General features: G+C 42.4%; 1 protein-coding gene across 5 annotated transcripts in view; it reads left to right on the forward strand.

Annotated features, from left to right (window-relative positions):
- The window catches only part of MELK (maternal embryonic leucine zipper kinase), a 104,902-nt gene that overhangs the window by 31,806 nt on the left and 52,144 nt on the right, over nt 1-20,952 (forward strand). For all 5 annotated transcript variants that reach the window (XM_007968721.3, XM_007968724.3, XM_037998249.2 and 2 more), the window contains one exon: nt 1,055-1,153. In XM_007968721.3, the coding sequence (XP_007966912.3) occupies nt 1,055-1,153 (99 nt within the window). The remainder of the gene's footprint in view (nt 1-1,054; nt 1,154-20,952) is intronic.

Genomic DNA, 20,952 nt, shown 5'->3' on the forward strand with positions numbered 1-20,952 from the left:
CTCCAAAAAAAAAAACATTTTCCTAAGGCTCAAATGAGAGTAAGAGCTGTGACTTCTCCTCGGCTAATGGTGGCATCATTACTAAGGCCAAATACTGCTTGAATAAATAGTTACTGCTTAGGACTCATGGGACACATGGATATCACATATAAAGGTTAAGCTCTTTCCTGGGATTTTGAGATTTGTAGGACTATTTGTGCTGGTAGGCTAATTTCTAGTCTCCCTCTCCATATATATACATATAAATACATATATATATATTTTTGTTTGTTTGTTTGTTTTTAGATGGAGTTTCACTCTGTGTCCCAGGCTGGAGCACAGTGGCATGATCTCGGCTCACTGCAACCTCCATCTCTTGGGTTCAAGTGATTCTCCTGCCTCAGCCTCCCGAGTAGCTGGGACTGTGGGCATGCGCCACCATGCCTGGCTAATTTTTGTAGTTTTGGTAGAGATGGGGTTTCACCATGTTGGCCAGGCTAGTCTCGAACTCCTGACCTCAGGTGATCCGCCCACCTCGGCCTCCCAAAGTGCTGGGATTACAGGCATGAGCCACCACGCCTGGCTGCCTCTACATTTGAAAAGTCAATCATTGAACTTTATTAAAGTTCTCTACATAGAATTTTATAGTACAACTTAGTCATACTTGCTGATTATTAATACATTTTAAGACATCCTCATGCCTGTTTACATAAACTTCATATGTAACCTAAACCTTCAGTAGCACTGTAGAATTGTCTCATCTTCTTATCATGTCCAATACAGCCCAGCCTACTGGAAATTATTTTCTATTAAGTGTTAGAGTCCAGCTGGAGGACAGTGCATTGAATTGGAAGTCAGGAGGCCTTCCTGGGTGGCCTCCAATTGACTGGGTGACCTTAGAGAAGCCTCCTTAGCTTCAGGTTCTCTGACTATAGAATGAGCAGGTTGAAGTTGTTGATCTCTGAGCTCTCTTTTAGCTTTGTGACAATTCTGTGATTGTATCAAGAGTCCTGCCGTTCTGAAATATGTTTGAATTTTTGTTTCAGTGATTTTCCTTTTTCCCTCTTTCTCTCAGGCAGATGTTTGGAGTATGGGCATACTGTTATATGTTCTTATGTGTGGATTTCTACCATTTGATGATGATAATGTAATGGCTTTATACAAGAAGATTATGGTGAGTATTACAAGGCATAGAATTTCAATGTAGAACTTTTCTATTCTGCATAGTATATGCTTCCATTCATAAATGTACAAAAACAGGCAAAAAAGTTATTCTCTGTTGTTAGAAGTCAAAAATCATAGTTATTCTTTGGGAATGGTTAAGGAGTAGGCTTCTGTTCTGTTTCTTAATCTGGGAGTTCGCTACACTTGTATACAGTAGTTCCCCCTTGTCAGCGGTTTTGCTTTCTGCAATCTTAGTTGCCCATGGTCAACTGCGGTTTGAAAATTGGTGAGTTTATATAATACAGTAAAGATATTTTGAGAGAAAGAGGCACATTCAGGCCGGGCGCGGTGGCTCACACCTGTAATCACAGCACTTTGGGAGGCCAAGGCTAGCGGATCACGAGGTCAGGAGATCGAGACCATCTTGAATAATGTGGTGAAGCCCCGTTTCTACTAAAAATACAAAAAATTAGCCGAGTGTCGTGGCGGGTGCCTGTAGTCCCAGCTACTCGGGAGGCTGAGGCAGGAAAATGGCGTGAACCTGGGAGGTGGAGCTTGTAATGAGCCGAGATTGCGCCACTCCACTCCAGCCTGGGTGACAGAGCAAGACTCTGTCTCAAAAAAAAAAAAGAGGCACATTCACATAACATTTTTAACTGTACATTGTTATAATTATTCTATTTTATTATGTTATTGTTAATCTCTTATTCTGCCTAATATATAAATTAAACCTTATCAGACACACACATATATACACACACACACACACACACACACAGAAAGAAACATAGCACATATAGGGTTCAGTACTATCCGTGGTTTCCGGCATCCATGGGGGTCTTTGAAGGTATTACCTGCTGATAAAGGGGACTACAGTATTCAGGTTTTGAAAACTCATTGAGGTGTACTCTTATGATATACAACCTATATAACCTTCTTCTTTTTCTTTTTTCTTTTTTTTTTTGGAGACAGTGTTTCACTCTTGTTGCCCAGGCTAGAATGCAATGGCTCTATCTCGGCTCACTGCAACCTCAGCCTTCCAGGTTCAAGCGATTCTCCTGCCTCAGCCTCCTTAGTAGCTGGGATTACAGGCATGTGCCACCACGCCTGGCTAATTTTTTGTGTTTTTAGTAGAGACGGGGTTTCTCCATGTTGGTCAGGCTGGTCTCGAACTCCTGACCTCTGGTGATCTGCCCGCCTCAGCCTCCCAAAGTGCTGAGGCGTGAGCCAACGCGTCCGGCCCAATATACAAGCTTCTATACATATACTTCCCCAATGAAAAGCTTAACAAAACAAAAACAGAATGCTGTGTCAAATCACATTTTCCTTTTGACTTATAAAATAAGAATCTCTTCTTTTCTTTTTTTGGTAAAATTTTGACTTCATGGTATAATAAAACCACAATTGAGATCACCTACTGTAAGCTTTGTTAAAATCCTATATATCAGAGACAGAGAGTAGATTAGTTGTTGCTTGGGGTTGGGGGTGGAGAGTGACTGCCTGTGAGTATGCATTTTCTTTTTGGGATGATGAAAACATTCTAGAATTAGAAAGAGGTGATGATTACACAACTTTGTTAATATACTAAAATCTACACTTTAAAAGGGTGAATATTATGGTATGTGAATTATGTTCAGTTAAATCAGAAAAAAAATCACAGGAAGGAAAATAGGAAAATTATTTTAAAGAGTAATATTTCAAAGCAAACTAACAAGAGAAGACAGGTAAAGAGGAAGAAAGAACATCTTGTGTTCCATAGCAAACCAAAGTCAGACTAGCAGAGCAGCTTCTCTGAATGCTTCTCTGTCTTTCTTCTTAGCGCCCAGGCTGGAGTGCAGTGGCGCGGCGATCTCGGCTCACCGCAAGCTCCGCCTCCCGGGTTCACGCCATTCTCCTGCCTCAGCCTCCCGAGTAGCTGGGACTACAGGCGCCCACCACCTCGCCCGGCTAATTTTTTGTATTTTTAGTAGAGACGGGGTTTCACCATGGTCTCGATCTCCTGACCTTGTGATCCGCCCGCCTCGGCCTCCCAAAGTGCTGGGATTACAGGCGTGAGCCACCATGCCCGGCCTTTTTTTTTTTTTTTTTTTTTTTTTTTTTTTTTTTGAGATAAGTCTTGCTCTGTCACCCAGGCTGAAGTGCAGGAGTGCGATCATGGCTCACTGTAGCCTCAACCCCCTGGGCTCTTGTGGTTCTCCCACCTCAGCCTCCCAACTAGCTGGGACCACAGGCACTGCACCACTACACCCAGCTAATTAAAAATTTTTTTCTTGTAGAGATAGGATCTTCCCTATGTTACCCAGGCTGGTCTCAAACTCCTGGGCTCAAGTGATCCTCTCACCTCAGCCTTCCAAAGTGCTGAGATTACAGCCGTGAGCTACTGTAAGAAGCCTTCTGAATGCTTCTTGAATCCAATTCTGTTTAACAAATATTTCCTGAATTTCTGCTTTATATGAGGTGCCGAAAGGCATAGAAAAGATCTAATGAAACTTTATTATTGTCCACCAGGGCCTAATTTCTTGTTGGAGACAAGTATAAGCTATCTAAAAATGGCAAAGGGTGGGGAATGCCATATTATAACACAGTGTAAATGAAGTTAATATAGGAGTTGGGGTGGGATCTGGGAGGGCATCTTAGAGGAAGTGAGGTTTGAGCAGGTCTTTAAAAGAAGGGTAGAAGTATTTCAGAAAGGGATGTGGGCGAGAACATTCCTGATAGTACAGATAGTATGAGCAAAGGCATAGAGATGGGAGAGACGTGGGGAGGAATGGGCAGTTTTATGTAGCTGAACCATTGGATCTCTAACAATTAGACGAGGAGACTACCTAAAGCAACTCTTACTTCTAGGAAGTAGCACACAGCGTTGAAAGTGGTAGACCCAGTTGGCTTGTTGCCCACTCTATAGAACACCAAGTCTAAGGATACAGTTTTTCCTATATCCCACCTTGGAAGATTCTTTAAAGTTGATTCCCAAGCTTCAGAGAATAGCTTTGGGAAGAGATGGAATTGCAATCGTTCCAACTCCTTGAAGGCTGAGGAGCTTTGATTCTACAGGGTCAAAGAGAAGCAGTGTGAGTGATAGCTGTTAACACCGCTTTGGGGACCCATGTGTGTCCAGGCTTCTCCTTGTGAAGGGGAGATAAATGAGGAAGAGGGCTGGAGGCCGGCCTCCTAGAGCCTGCTGCTGTAGCCAAGACAGCTTGTTTTCCTCCCGAAAAACAACTTCTTGAACCTTCTCAAACTTTGCTGGGTAGCACTCGTTGCTTTGGCTTCTGCATGCTGACTGTGGCAGTAGTTCCTGACTCCATAGAACCACACCTGACTGCATCAACATCAGGATACAGAGGAGAATAGGGTTAGGATCCCTTTGTGGCTTTAGCTCCAGTCAGCAGAAGTGATCTTTGTGCAGCTCAGTAACATTTATCCAGTTATACTTTTACAAAATATTAGGTTGGCCTCTTGAATTCTTCCCTCTTTTTGCTACTCTTTTCTGTAAAGTAGAGCTGTGTTTCTTATTCTTAAATAATTGTATTCTAGTATAGGTTGAGTATCCCTAATCTGAAAATCCAAAATTTGAAATGCTCCAAAATCTGACACTTTTTGAGTGCTGAGATGATGCTCAAAAGAAATGCTTACTTGGACTCGGGAAGGGGAACATCACACACCGGGGCCTATCATGGGGAGGGGGAAGGGGGGAGGGATTGCATTGGGAGTTATACCTGATGTAAATGATGAGTTGATGGGTGCTGACGAGTTGATGGGTGCAGCACACCAACATGGCACAAGTATACATATGTAACAAACCTGCACGTTATGCACATGTACCCTAGAACTTAAAGTATAATAAAAAAAAATAATAATAATAAAAAAAAGAAATGCTTACTGGAGCATTTCAGGTTTTGGATTTTCGGATTTGGGATATTCAGTCAGTAAGTATATAATGCACATATTCCAAAGCCTGAAATCTGAAACACTTCTGTTCCCAAGCATTTGGGTAAGGGATACTCAACTTGTATTATAAGTTGCTAGGATATTTTACCCTATTCTTGTTTTGGGAACTCTATCCCAAAGAAATAAGCTGACAGATTTCTCCAAAGTGAACTAGAATTGAATCTGCTAGCTGGTGTAACATGGAATATTACACCTCCTAGACTTCTAGAAAGACTCTGTGGAAACAGATAATGGTAGACTTTCACTGTTGGAAAACACCTAGGAAATCATGTTTTCTGATCCTTGTTGCTTGTTTTATATTTAATCCTCACTGAAACGTCTCCTGCCTTGGCTATGTCCATGTACTCTCTCTCAGGGTGGGGGAAGTTAGCTAATGGATTTAGTTCTTCGTAACCCTAGTTGCACATTAGAATTGCTTGGGGTGCTTTAAAAAATATTGGTTCCACCCCCCAGAGCAATTAAATCAGAATATCATTGATGTTTTTGAAATTCATAATCTTCAGAATCTCCACTTTCTTTTTTTTTTTTTTTGAGTCTCGTTCTGTTGCCCAGGCTGGAGTGCAGTGGCCGGATCTTGGCTCACTGCAAGCTCCGTCTCCTGGGTTCACACCACTCTCCTGCCTCAGCCTCCCGAGTAGCTGGGACTACAGGCGCCCGCCACCTCGCCCGGCTAGTTTTTTGTATTTTTTAGTAGAGACGGAGTTTCACCAGGTTAGCCAGGATGGTCTCGATCTCCTGACCTCGTGATCCGCCCGTCTCGGCCTCCCAAAGTGCTGGGATTACAGGCTTGAGCCACTGTGCCTGGCCAGAATCTCTACTTTCTATCTGTTAACTTTGGTAAATTATGTAGCCTCTCTGTGTCTTCATTTCTTTGTAAAAATGGATGAAATAACATGGCATAGGGTTGTTGTGAAGATTAAATGAGTTAATCTATGAAAAGCATTTAGAGTGGTGCTCAATAAATGTAGCTATTATTATTATTATTATTATTTGAGATGGCGTCTTGCTCTGTCGCCCAGGCTAGAGTGCAGTGGTTAGATCTCAGCTCACTGCAACCTCCACCTCCCGAGTTCAAGCAATTCTGCCTCAGCCTCCCAAGTAGCTGGGACTACAGTTGCACACCACCATGCCTGGCTAATTTTTTTTTTTTTTTTTTTTTTTTGAGACGGAGTCTCGCTTTGCCACCCAGGCTGGAGTGCAGTGGCCAGATCTCAGCTCACTGCAAGCTCCGCCTCCTGGGTTTACGCCATTCTCCTGCCTCAGCCTCCCGAGTAGCTGGGACTACAGGCGCCCGCCACGTCGCCCAGCTAGTTTTTTGTATTTTTTAGTAGAGACGGGGTTTCACCGTGTTAGCCAGGATGGTCTCGATCTCCTGACCTCGTGATCCGCCCGTCTCGGCCTCCCAAAGTGCTGGGATTACAGGCTTGAGCCACCGTGCCCGGCCTAATTTTTGTATTTTTAGTAGAGATAGGGTTTCACCATATTGGCCAGGCTGGTCTTGAACTCCTGACCTCGTGATCTACTCGTCTCTGCCTCCCAAAGTGCTGGGATTATAGGTGTGAGCCACCGCACCTGGCTGTTGTTATTATTTTATTTTTGTTTTTTGTTTTTTTCTGTGATAGAGTCTCACTCTGTCACCCAGGCTGGAGTGCAGTGGCACGATCTCAGCTCGCTGCAACCTCCCCCTCCTCAATTCAAGCGATTCTCTTGCCTCAGTCTCCTGAGTAGTTGGGATTATAATCATGCGCCACTGTGCCTGGCTAATTTTTTTATTTTTAGTAGAGGTGGGGTTTTGCCATGTTGGCCAAGCTGGTCTCAGACTCCTGACCTCAAGTGATCCACACACCTTGGCCTTCCAAAATGCTGGGATTACAGGCATGAGCCACCACATCTGGCAATTATTTTTGAGACAAAGCCTTGCTCTGTTGCCAAGGCTGGAGTGTAGTGGCGCCATCTCGGCTCACTGCAAGCTCTGCCTCCTGGGTTCAAGCGATTCTCCTGCCTCAGCCTCCCAAGTAGCTGGGATTACAGGCGAGTGCCACCAAGCCCACCTAATTTTGTATGTTTAGTAGAGATGAGATTTCACCATGTTGGCCAGGCTGCTCTCGAACTCCTGACCTCAAGTGATACTCCTGCCTTGGCCTCCCAAAGAGGCTGGGATTATATGCATTTCTAAATGAGATTTGCTAGTATTTTGTCCAGGACTTAAAATTGGCTCAAAAATTAATGTGTGCTTTTTTGGGAACTATCTTTGTACGTTTGGTTTTGGATTCATGATTTGTATTAGCCCCATAAAGTTACATTGGGGAGTATTCTTTCTTTTACTTGTCCTGGGAGAGCTTAACATTTTGTGGATGGAAGTTCAGCTCCACCTGTGCCTTCCTTATGGAAAGATTTTTAACTAACATATAACATTTAACTAACGTAGATCATAACATTTCATTTGAAGCTCTCTAGTGGCCTCTTTCTCATCTCATACAAGCCAGAGTTTGCCCTGTGTGCTGTGGGGTTTCCCCGGTGTAATGTGGCCACCCATCACCTCACTGCCCATGTGGTTTACTTCCTGTCTCACTTGTGCCACCCGCATTGTTCTCCTTGTCGTTTCTTTTTTCCCCTTTTTCTGGAACATGCTAAGGTGTGCCTGCCTCAGGGCATTTGTACTTACCCTTTCACCTGAAATGGTTTTCTCCAGGAGAGATGCTTTGTTCCCTCTCTTCTTTCAGGTCTCTGTTCAAATGTTCTCTAATCAGAAAGACAACCCCTTGTTTATGTGTTCATTTGTTTGTTCATTTACTCATTTATTTGATGTCATTTCACCTCAGGGAGGAGTAAAATAGTTACCAAACACCTAATATGTGCCAGGCACTTTTCTAGATGTGTGGGGTATATCTGTGAATAAAACGAATGAAAGATCCCTGTCCTTGTGGAGTTTATCTTCTAGTAGTGGGGATATAGAGAAAGACAATAAGCCTAATAAGTAAATTTTACTAAAAGATGATATGTACTTTGGAAAAGAGAAAAAAATTGAGTAGGATAAAGAGGAATCAGGAGTACAGATGGGGGAGTTGTGGAGGAAAGGTCCAGTAGGTTGCATGATTAAATAAGATGGTCAGGATAAACTTCATGGAGGCGAGGTGTAAGGAGACTTGAAGGATGTGAGAGTGTCAAGTGGATATCTAGGAGAAAAATATTTCCGGCAGAGGGAGCAGCTAGAGCAAAGACTGGGAGGTAGGAACACACCTGGTGTTGTCAAGGGAGGGCGAGAGGGCCAGTGCAGCCTGAGTTTAGTAAGTGAGGAGGCCAGTAGGAAAGGAAACCTTGGGAACAGGAGGTCAAGCTGCTTTGGGCTGGGTTGGCTCTCATAAGGACTTTAGCATTTTTTCTACGTGAAATGGGTAGCCGTTGGAGGCTTTTGAGGACACGATTTGGTTTAGTTTTTAACAGGATCACACTGGCTGCTGTGTGGAGATGACTGTAGGAAATGAAGAAGAGAACCAGGGCATCTGGTCAGGAGGATATTGTAATGATTCAGATAAGAGATGGTGGCAGTGGAGGTGGTAGAAAGTGGGTAGACAACAGATGTCTGTCTTTGTTTGTTTGTTTTGTTTTTGAGATGGAGGCTCACCCCTTCGCCCAGGCTGGAGGGCAGTGGTGCGATTTTGGCTCACTGCAACCTCCACCTCCTGGGTTCAAGTGATTCTCCTGCCTCAGCCTCCCGAGTAGCTGTGATTATAGGTTCTTGCCACCACGTGTGGCTAATTTTTGTAGTTTTAGTAGAGATGGGGTTTCGCCATGTTGGCCAGGTTGGTCTTGAACTCCTAATCTCAGGTGATTCACCTGCCTCAGCCTCCCAAGGTGCTGGGATTACAGGCGTGAGCTACCGCTTCTGGTCTGGATGTCTTTTTTAAAAAATTATTTTTGTATTAACATAAAGTAAAATTGACCCTTTGTATATACAGGTCTATGAATTCTAACACATTTATAGGTTCATATAACCATTGCCACAGTCAGAATGTAGAACAGTCTGGATGTCTTTTGAAGGCGTAGTGAACATGATTTGTGGATGGATTGGATGAGGGGAGTAACCTGAGTAGCTAGAAAGTTGGAAAATTATTAAAGGTATCTAGCATGTGAAACTCTTTTTTTTTTTCTTTTGAGGCAGAGTCTTACTTTGTCACCCAGGCTGGAGTGCAATGGTGTGATCTTGGCTCACTGCAACCTCTGCCTCCCAGATTCAAGCGATTCTGCTGCCTTAGCCTCCTGAGTAGCTGGGATTACAGGCTCCCACCATCACGCCCAGCTAATTTTTATAGTTTTAGCAGAGACGGGGTTTCACCATGTTGGACAGGCTGGTCTCGAACTCCTGACCTTAGGTGATCAGCCTGCCTCGGCCTCCCAAGTGTTGGAATTACAGGCGTGAGCCACCGTGCCTGGCCATAAAACCTGTTTCTTAGAGGCAATCATTGTTACCACGTTTATCAGATTTTTATGTATTTTTTTTCAGACATTAGTCTGCATATGTAAGGAATTATATATTTATATATTTTCTCTTTCTGTTACCCCCCTTCCCAGTTTTTTTTTTTTTTTTTTTTACACAGATGGTAGCGTACCATAAACACTGTTCTGCACCTTGTTTTCCTCCCTTAGCAGTGTGTCTTGGAAATCATAGCACTTCATACCCAGCTCAGAGCCTCTTCATTCTTTTTATGACTGCATAGAATTGCAGTATATGCATGTACCATAATTTATTTAACCAGTCCTAGGTTAATGGACGTTTAAGTAATTTCCAAGTAGTAATTTGTACATTGTGAATATAATAAATCTGTAAGAAAATTTCTAAAACAGTTGTTGGGTCAAAGGCATGTGAATTAGTAATTTGATAGATATCGCCAAATTGCTTCCTAGTAAAGTCGTATTGGTTTATGCAACTACCAACAGTAGCATAGTAATGCCAGTTTCTCCATATCCCCCACCAATACAGTGTATCACTGTTTTTGATCGTTATGTTTAAGACTTGTTTTTTGCTCTGCAGGAATTTTTTGTTTTTAGTGAAATTCATCAGTCTTTTTCTTTCTTTCTTTTTTTTTTTTTTAGAGACAGGGTCTTGCTCTGTCACCCAGGCTGAAGTACAGTGGTGCAGTCATAGCTCACTGCAGCCTCAGTCTCCTGGGCTCAAGTGATCCTCCCGCCTCAGCCTCCTGAGTAGCTGGAACTACAGGCGTGCTCCACCACACTTGGCTAATATTTTTTGTAGAGATAGGGTCTCACTATGTTGCTGAGGCTTGTCTCTGGCCTCAAGTGATCCTCCTACCTTGGCCTCCCAAAATGTTGGGATTATAGGCATGAACCACTGTGCCCAGCCTGTCAATTTTTTATTGTCATATTTGGAAGGGCTTTTTGACTTTATTTTTTTAAATGTCCATGTTTTCTTCTAGTGCTTTTATGGTTTCACTTTTTAAAAATGTTTAAATGTTTGATGCATCTAGAATTTGCTTTAGTGTGTTTTCTTGACTTTAAACATCATTAAAAAAAAAACAAAACTGTAGAGATTTGCTTTCATATTCTGGATTCTGGATTTTATTTTATTTTTTTTTTATTTTTATTTTTATTTATTTTTTGAGACGGAGTCTCGCTCTGTGGCCGAGGCTGGAGTGCAGTGGCCAGATCTCGGCTCACTGCAAGCTCCGCCTCCCGGGTTTATGCCATTCTCCTGCCTCAGCCTCCCGAGTAGCTGGGACTACAGGCGCCTGCCACCTCGCCCGGCTAGTTTTTTATATTTTTTAGTAGAGACGGGGTTTCACGGTGTTCGCCAGGATGGTCTCGATCTCCTGACCTCGTGATCCGCCCGTCTTGGCCTCCCAAAGTGCTGGGATTACAGGCTTGAGCCACCGCGCCCGGCGATTCTGGATTTTAAAGATCTAATTGTAGGCCAGGTGTGGTGGCTCATGCCTGTAATCCCACCACTTTAGGAGGCTGAGGCAGGGACATGGCTTAACGCCAGAAGTTTGAGACCAGCCTGGGCAACGTAGTGAGACTCTGTCTCTACAAAAAATAAAATTAGCTGGGCATGGTGGCATTTGTCTTTAGTCCTAGCTACTTAGGAGACTGAGGTGGGAGGATTGCTTGAGCCTAGGAGTTCAAGGCTGCAGCGAGCTATGATTGCACCATTGCACTCCAGCTCAGGCTACATTCTCCACATCTTAAAAAAAAAAAAAAGAAGGTCAGACCCAGTGACTCACGCCTGTAATCCCCGCACTTTGGGAAGCCAAGATGGGCAGATCACTTGTGGCCAGGAGTAGCTTGGCCAATATGGTGAAATCCCATCTCTACTAAAAGTACAAGAGTTTGCTGGTCGTGGTGGTGCATGCCTATAATCCCAGCTACTTTGGAGGCTGAGGCATGAGAATCATTTGAACCTGGGAGGCAGAGGTTGCGGTGAGCTGAGATCGCGCCACTGCACTCCAGCCTGGGTAACAGAGAGAGACTCCTTCTCAAAAAAAAAAAAAAAGAAAAGAAAATAGAATTGGGATGACAATATAGCTATATATACTTAAGATTTAAGGTTCATTGTTAACAATAGTGTATATAAGTCCTTATTTAAAATAGTCTTGCTAATTTCAAGTTTTGCAGACAACTTGTTAAATCTAATTAGGTCTTTTTTTAACTTTGTGTTTTGGTTGATATACTAAAAGTCAGCTCCATTACTGTTTGCTTATATTCATAGTCTTCAATCTGGTTTCTTTGCAAGAGTCTTCAGCCACTTATCTATTCAGTGAGGATTTAGCTTCATTAAACTGTATACTATAATCTGTAAATCCATTTAACTGTGCTCCTGTAAAGCACAGTGCTTTGCAATACCATTCTTTCTTAAAAGTGTCTCATAATGTAGGTTATATAGGGACTAGTGAGCGTACCAGTGCCAATCCATATACTAAATATTAACAAAGCTCAATTTCTTATTTATTAGGTAGAAAATGAATATAAATAGAAGTCTTAATATATTCTTTCCACACCTCAGTGATCATCTTGCATATCCTCTGTGGTACAGATGCCCCAACTTTGAAGACTGCCAATCAAGAATGAGTAAATGGTTAACTCTACATTTTTTGTTTGTTTGTTTGTTTGTTTGTTTTGAGATGGAATCTCGCTCTGTTGCCCAGGCTGGAGTGCAGTGGCGTGATCTCAGCTCACTGCAACCTGCACCTCCCGGTTCAAGCAATTCTCCTGCCTCAGCCTCCCAGCTGGGATTACAGGCATGTACGACCACACCTGGCTAATTTTTGTATTTTTAGTAGAGACAGTGTTTCACCATGTTGGTCAGGCTGGTCTTGAACTCCTGACTTCAAATGATCCACCTGCCTTAGCCTCCCAAAGTGCTGGGATTACAGGCATGAGCCACTGTGCCTGGCGTAACTACATATTCTTTAGGCAGTCCCTTGATAAGTATAATACCTCTCAGCCAAGTTATTAAGTGTCAGTCAATTAGGGATTAGTCTACCTGGAAATTACTTGAAGTTATGGGTATTCTATGATGCTGAATAAGAACAAGAGGGGCCGTGAGTATAACTGGGGCTAGGATTGGCATTCTTCTGTAAATATTGAGCCTTCTAACCATACTTTACTTCTTGGTTATGAGATACTGTGCCATAAAGGATAACTAGAGTCGTTTTATCCAGCTAAGATTTTGAATATTCACCTTGACCATAAAAAGTCTTGATAAAGATGTATGTTGTGTAAAACAAAATGAGATGTTATGTGGATTTTTAAAAAAATGGAATGATAAAGTTTTCAGTGAGTTTTGAACCCCCAAAAACTGATGTAGAAAGTGGGGGAGATGCCGACCTGCAGACCAGGTCTAAGTCTTAGGTGTCCAGAAATGGAGTTCTGTGTTTGAGTTGTGCTGAATGAAATCTCTTCAGTTCTTCTTGTTTCAGCCTAGCATTCTCTTCTTCTTCTTTTTTTTTTTTTTTGAGACGGAATCTCTCTCTGTTGCCCAGGCTGGAGTGCAGTGGTGCGATATCAGCTCACTGCAACCTCCCCTTCCTGGGTTCAAGCGATTCTCCTGCCTCAGCCTCCAGAGTAGCTGGGACTACAGGCACCCGCCACCACACCCAGCTAATTTTTGTATTTTTAGTAGAGATGGGGTTTCACTATATTGGCCAGACTGTTCTCGAACTCCTAACCTTGTGATCCGCCTGCCTCGGCCTCCCAAAGTGCTGGGATTACAGGCATGAGCCACCTCTCCCAGCCGCTTTCCTTTTTTTTGAAATTTTGAATCTTGATTCTGCACTCATGTAATAATAGCTGTCCCTGCCAGCATTGCACCTGCCAGCATTTGCACATTTCTTAAATATCCCTAAACTAAGTTGTTGATTGAAAAACTGAATAGAGGCCGGGCGCAGTGGCTCACGCCTGTGATCCCAGCACTTTGGGAGACTGAGGTGGGCGGATCATGAGATCAGGAGCTCGAGACCAGCCTGGCCAACACGGTGAAACCCCGTCTCTACTAAAAATACAAAAAAAATTAGCTGGGCATAGTGGTGCACGCCTGTAATCCTAGCTACTCAGGAGGCTGAAACAGGGGAATTGCTTGAACCTGGGAGGCAGAAGTTGCCATGAATTGAGATCGTGCCTCTGCCTTCCAGTCTGAATGACAGAGTGAGACTCTGTCTCAGAAAAAAATAAAACAAAACAAAACGAAAAACTTGAATAGAACAGGACCACTCCCTAAGTGTTCTGAGTATTGGTTTTTAGTTTTATTCTGTTTCAATTACACTTAACTAAGATTTTGTAGTCTTATCCACAAAGATAAGATAAGTAACTGTTATTTTACTTACCCATCACACCTAGCTAATTTTTGTTATTGTACTTCTTTTATTAGATGAATAAACTAAAGCACAGCAAGGTGAAATAGCTTGTGTAAGGTCACACAGCTAGTAAGAGGTAGATCCTGGATTTGAACCTAGCCAATTTGCTTTCAAAGCCTTTCTTAGGATCCAGGGCCAGAGAGACTGAATACCTTACCTTGTTAATACCTTACTGAAATGGAACTACATTATATTCATGGTGATCCTAATTTATTGACTTAACTCTAACCTTTGCTATATTTTTTACCTGTCTGGACCTTAATCCTCTGTGCTGTTTATTTGTCTTCATTTGTTGTTACTGCAAGTTCACATTCATATGGCAACCATGAAATTCATACTATTATCAATATATTGTTTCATCAATAAAAGGTGAATGTACCAACATACAAACTTCAGTGTTTTCTACTTTTATTTATTTGAATGCACTAGTGGATCCTAGATTAATCCTTTGAGGGAGAGAGCTTACCTTAAAATAATACAAAAGTATATCCTAATAGTATATGTGAGATTCAAGTTCTGATATTTTTGAAAAATTAAATATCTTTGCAGTGGAATGAATATGGTAGAAAATGTCTAATTCTTGTTCAGTGGAAATTTGGCCTTCCTAATTAATAGTATTTACTGATACTTGTATATTCTTTGTTTTTCCTACCCTGAATTTCATTTTTTAGTTTTTCATGTATTTGCAAGTTGAAAATTGATTCAAATTAGGACTTTTATGCATTATTGTAGAATTTAATTTCACACATTATAGATTTTGAAATTTATTGTAATCTTGGCTCAGAACTATTGTTCCGAGTCGCAGTGTAATACAGTCTGCTGGTTGAATCTAATTAAGGTGTCGTATCACTTGCATGCAGTATGTATCTTTGCCTAGAATGTTCTGAAATTCCTCACTTGGGAATAACACTTTCCTCAGTTCTTGGTTTGATTGAAAAACCCAGCAATATTTGACGCACCGTATGTAACTCTTGTTTAAAAGGCAGACTTCGTTTATCTTTTGCATTTGTTGACTATTTTAACCAAAATGCTCAACTGCAATTTCCAGCATGATTACTAATGGCTTGAATATTAATCTTATTAATGTCACCTATATTCATTTGTCGTCATCGCATTCAAAGACAAGCACGATTGTACTCCAGCTGTAGTATACAAATATTAGGGAAGTATAAATAACTTAGCAATTGAAAATTGAGTAGCTTGAAAATAAAATTGCTGCCTAACAATTATAATTTATAATTTTAAAGAAAATGAGCAAGTTGTCTCTTTATGAAATTATATTTTTACAATTACAGAGTTGACTATAGCATTATGATTATGTATTGGAGAGATGGCCTGCCTCTTTTAGAACAGTGTGAAAAACAAACAATTTCAAGCCACTGGAATTCCCAGGATTATTTTGCTTTGTCCATAGATCTTTTCTCCCCCTCTTCACTTGGATTCTTCCACTGTTATCTGTTTCTTGCTTTTATTTGCAAGGTAATTGTCCCTTAAATAAACAAACACAAATTCTTTAAAGAATAGCAGAAACAAGGGTCCTTTCTCTGACCCTTTTTTGCTCTGTAACAGTGTTTCTCAACATTAACACCGTTGGCGTTGGAACCACATAATTCGTTGTTGTAGGGGACTGTCATGCATTGTAGGATGGTTAGCAGCCTCCATGACCTTTATCCACTAATTGCTAGGGGTAATATCCACGTAGTGACAATTTAGAATGTTTCCGTACACTACCAGATGTCCCCTTGTAGGACAAATCATCCCCAGTGCCCTACAATATTGAACAAGTACTTAATCTCCCTGGCTGAGACTTGGTTTCTCCATTTGTATAATGTGGTTAATAGTCCCTGCCTACTATACAGGGTAAAATATATGTACAAGTGTTGTGTGCATTTTAAAGCATGGTGTACAAATAAGAGATTGGGTTAAGCCTGGCAGCAGAGCTCGTTTCTGAACTCTATTTTGGCCAGTATTTCAGCACAGAGAATGAAGTTGAGAATGTCAGGACATGGTAATGAGTCAGAAGCCTTATGACCCACTTGTGAGTGATACTCTACAGAGGTGTTCTGCCCAAATAGGGGAAGTGGATGGGTACATTTCAGGAGGTGATGTGAACAGGGCTTGACTAGGCGATGTGTACCTTACCAGACAATCCTGAGATTCTCAGATAGCTGCAGTGGGGCAGTGCTCCATTGGGAAGGCCTATGACATTCCTCAGAATGCCTTTAGCCTTTCTAGCTGCACCGAGTATTTAGCACTTTTGGATACATGGCTTTTGGCCAATGTGCCCATCTCTGGCCCTCAGAAAAGGAATACTACTTTTTTGAGTATTCCTATCTCCTCCTATTTATTTCAGATTCAACACATATTTATTGTCTCTTACATGCAAGGCAGTATGCCAAGTGCTTTCACATACATTGTCTTGGTTTATAATCCTGTAAGTGGCATTAGTTGTATTACAGATGGTAATAATGGTAGTAATAGTATCAGCAGCAGTCAAAGCTAACATTTATCAAGTTCTTACTGTGTTCATGGCACTGTGCTAAGTGCTTTATGTATACTAAATCATTGAATCCTAGCAAAAATTCTATGCAGTAGGTATTGTTGTTATACTTCTTTTTTTTTTTTTTTTTTTTTTTTTTGAGATGGAGTCTCGCTCTCTTGCCCAGGCTGGAGTGCAGTGGCGTGATCTCGGCTCACTGTAACCTCCGCCTCCCGAGTTCAAGTGATTCTTCTGCCTTAGCCTCCCAAGTAGTTGGGACTACAGGCATGCACCACCACACCCAGCTAATTTTTGTTGTTATACTTTTTTTTTTTTAAGATGAAGAAACTAAAGCACGGCAAGGTTAAATAGCTTATATAAGGTCACACAGCTAGTAAGAGGTAGATCCTGGATTTGAACTTAGGCATTTGTCTTCAGAGCCTTTCTTAGGAAATGGGGCCAGAGAGACAGAATACTCTTACAAGCCCATGGAGCCAGTAAGAGGTGGAACTGGGATTCAAATGTAATATATGACTCCAATCCATTGCTGTTCCAATGTGCCAAACACCACACTTCTCATTCACTTGTTTTTTTCTGCTGCTTTCTGGATAGGATTGCTTCCATGGTGCCAGCTTATAGCTGGGGAATCTATTAAAAGATACTTTAAGAATTCAAAATAGGTTGATTAAAAGGGGTGATAAAAAGGCAAAGAGGAATTTGGAATCAGTGTGGTAGAGCTCTCTTTAGTACTTTGGTCTGAGTATTTATTTTTACTTTTGGTTTCTGTGGAGTACTCCTTTTAGTTAAGAGTACTTTTCAGAATTTAAAGGCATGATGTCTCTTATTACGATAGCTTCAGAATTTAAAGGTATAATGTCTTTTGATTATGATAGATCTAGTTATGGGTCTGTTATTTGTGTGTTGGAGCAGACCAGAAAGGGCTGAAACCTGGAATCAGACTTGTCCTTGAGATGGGCAGATGTTGGTGTCGGGGAGGTGATGTGAAGCAGCTAAACCCTCATAGATAGTGTATGAGCTTCCTAGGGTTGTTGTAACAAAGTACTGGAGAGTGATGGGTTAAAACAACAGAAATGGATTCTTGTGCAGTTAGAGGGATACTGTTCAACCCAGTACAGATAGTGTCCAGAGAGTAAGCAGCAAACAGCTTTGCAAACAGCAGAGGGCAGACCACCCAGAGTACAGGGAGTGAAGCTGGCAGAGGACACTCTAGGAGCAGGCTGTGATCAGAGACTCAGACAGCTCATGGCCATTTGATCAGCACATAGGAAGCTCTTTGTTCCAAGCTGATCTCCACTCTCTATGGGACCCTGGCAAGAGCAAGCTGAAATATTTGAGGCCGGGCAAATAAGCAGTTTGCCAAGAAAGAGAACAAGGCAAGTCCTCAGGATTGGGATCACGAAAAGCCTGGGTCTCAGGAATAAAGTAAAGCTCAGATATGAAAGTGGGGCCAAGTAGGTCAGGGCTAGTCATGCAGCAACTGTGACTCACTACTGCTGACTCCCAGAGAGCCGGCTAGAGCATCTAAAACCCCTCCTTCCCAGGATAGGCATGTAGCCCAGGCAGCAGTGAGCCTTCAGGTTGGGGTCTAGTTGGCTGTAGATGAAGCATGGTGGGGAGAAATGAATTCAGGGCTTCATTGCTGTAGTTCAAAAACAAACTTTGAGCAGGGCACAGTGGCTCATGCCTGTAATCTCAGCACTTTGGGAGGCTGAGGCGGGTGGATCACCTGAGGTCAGCAGTTTGAGACCAGCCTGGCCAACATGGTGAGACCCTGTCTCTACTTAAAATGCAAAAATTAGCCAGACATGATGGTGCACACCTATAATCCTAGCTACTCAGTAGGCTGAGGCAGAAGAATGGCTTGAACCCGGAAGGCAGAAGTTGCAGTGAGCGAAAATTGTACCATGAGACTCCATCTCAAAAAAAAAAAAAAATTATGAAGAATAACATTCATCACAGAATTGTATATGATATAATTAGGAACTGGTCTATGACAAACTCCAGAGGGTCTCCAAAATGAATGAAAGACAAAATGCACTGAATAAGGATTCTAGGTTAGAAATGTAAGTGCAAGTGTGGCAGGCCAGGTCTCACTAATGCAGGCCTCTATTACAACTGTCTCAGCACTGACTGAGCAACTAGGTTATACATTAAAAGCTGATTGAGCCAGTGCCCTTATACCAAGGCTGGAGTGTAACAAAGAGCCCACCAAGAGTTTTGCCTAGGCTTTTCCAGGGCCTTGAAGCATGGCAAGATAACGAAGGAATTCTTATCAGGACCCTTTTAGGATTAAACAAATTATATTGGGTGTCTGAAGAAATTCCCCAGGCCTGCACAAAAAATTTCATTGGAGTCCAAAGGAACTCCCCAAACCTTTATGATTTAGCAGGATACAAGATAAGGGTAATCACCCCAGCACCTAGACCCATTTAGATTAAGTAAACTTACTGAGGCTCCAGAAGGTCTTTGGGACTCAGACCTTAGTTATAGCTTGAAATAAGTTAATCACTTATGTTTTTAGATAAATACACACTTACATGTAGACATATAGCTTAGAAGATATATAAGCTCTGGAAAACTTGGTAATTTTGAGTTGGTCTGGCGAGAATTTCCAGGCCTTTTCCCTGTGGCTGGTTACAGAGATAAAAATTCTTCCTCCGAAGTTCATCTACATCTTGTTATTGGGCCACAAGAAATAGCAGCCCAAGAGGCTGGGTGAGGTGCTTTACGGCTGTAATCCCAGCATTTTGGGAGGCTGAGGTGGGCGGATCACCTGAGGTCAGGAGTTTGAGACCAGCCTGACCAACATGGCAAAACCCCATCTCTACTAAAAATACAAAAAATTAATCAGGTGTGGTGGCAGGCACCTGTAATCCCATCTACTCTGGAGGCTGAGGCAGGAGAATTGCTTGAACCCAGGAGGCGAAGGCTGATCGCGCCATTGCACTCTAGCCTGGGCAACAAGAGTGAAACTCCATCTCCAGAAAAAAAAAACAAAAAACAAAAGAAAAGAAGTAGCAGCCCGACCCTCAGTTTAGTCTGGGAACACAAGGGAGACAAGGACAATCACAAGCGCGCGCGCGCGCACACACACACACACACACACACACACACTCCAACTGTAAATGAATGCGGCTAGAAGGATGGAGGCAGGTAGGTGAGGAAGCCATTGACTTGTACTGGCATTGGGGTTCTCTGTTCTTATGAACTGTGTAGGATATAATTCTTACAGGATCAGTCCACCTTAAAGGTGAAGGAGAAAATAGACAGGTATGGATCACTCAGAGTCCTAAGATGTTAAGGCAGGCTGGCTTTTGATTATGTTAAATAATCAGAGTCCCAGAGAAGCATTGTCAAACAATGAATCTAAAAAGAAAGGGTCAAAAATCAACCTCTCTGATGAGAGTAGACACACTGACCTATGAGTGTTTCCTAGGAAGAACAGTAGCTTTCATTTTACAAATGCCTTTTAATATTATTACATTTTTATTCCCTTTATCTAAAGCACTCAATATTACCCAGAGAGCCCCCCCCCCCCTTTTTTTTTTTTTTTGAGACAAGAGTTGCGCTCTTGTTGCCCAGGCTGGAGTGCAATGGCATGATCTCGGCTCACTGCAACCTCCGCCTCCCAGCTTCAAGCAATGCTCCTATCTCAGCCTCCTGAGTAGCTAGGAATTATAGGTGCCTGCCACCGCACCTGGCTAATTTTGTGTTTTTAGTAGAGACAGGGTTTCTCCATGTTGGTCAGGCTGGTCTCAAACTCCCGACCTCAGGTGTTCCACCCGCCTTGGCCTCCCAAAGTGTTGGGATTACAGGCGTGAGCCACAGCGCCCAGCCTGAGAGCGCATTCTTATTTATACCTTGCCAGGGCACCTTAACACTTGCCAGAGACAGAAACTAACAAAGTTTTTTTTGTTTGTTTTGTTTTTGAGATGGAGTTTCACTCTTGTTGCCCAGGCTGGAATGCAATGGTGCAATCTCGGCTCACTGCAACCGTTCCACCTCCTGGGTTCAAGTGATTCTTCTGCCTCAGCCTCCCAAATAGGTGGGATTACAGCCATGCGCCACCATGCCTGGCTAATATTTTGTGTTTAGTAGAGACAGGGTTTCACCATGTTGGTTGGGCTTGTCTCAAACTCCTGACCTTGGCTTTCGAAAGTGCTGGCATTACAGACATGAGCCACTGTGCCCGGCTCAGAGTTTGTTTTTGAATTATAGCAATGAAGCTTTGAATTTATTTTTCCCTACCAAGCCTCATGTACGGCCAACTGGACCCCAACCTGAAGGCTCACTGCTGCCTGGGCTCCATGCCTATCCCTGGGAAGGAGGGGTTTTAGATGCTCTAGCCGACTCTCTGGAAGTCAGCAGTAGTCTGACAGTTGCCTGTGACCTTTGGAAAAGGCTTTTTCTCAATTTGTTGTTACCTTTGTTAATGATTTTTTTTTTTTTTTTGAGATGGAGTCTCGCTCTATTGGCAGGCTGGAGTGCAGT

Source organism: Chlorocebus sabaeus, chromosome 12 (assembly GCF_047675955.1).
Source record: "Chlorocebus sabaeus isolate Y175 chromosome 12, mChlSab1.0.hap1, whole genome shotgun sequence".
Classification (NCBI taxonomy): Eukaryota; Metazoa; Chordata; class Mammalia; order Primates; family Cercopithecidae; genus Chlorocebus; species Chlorocebus sabaeus.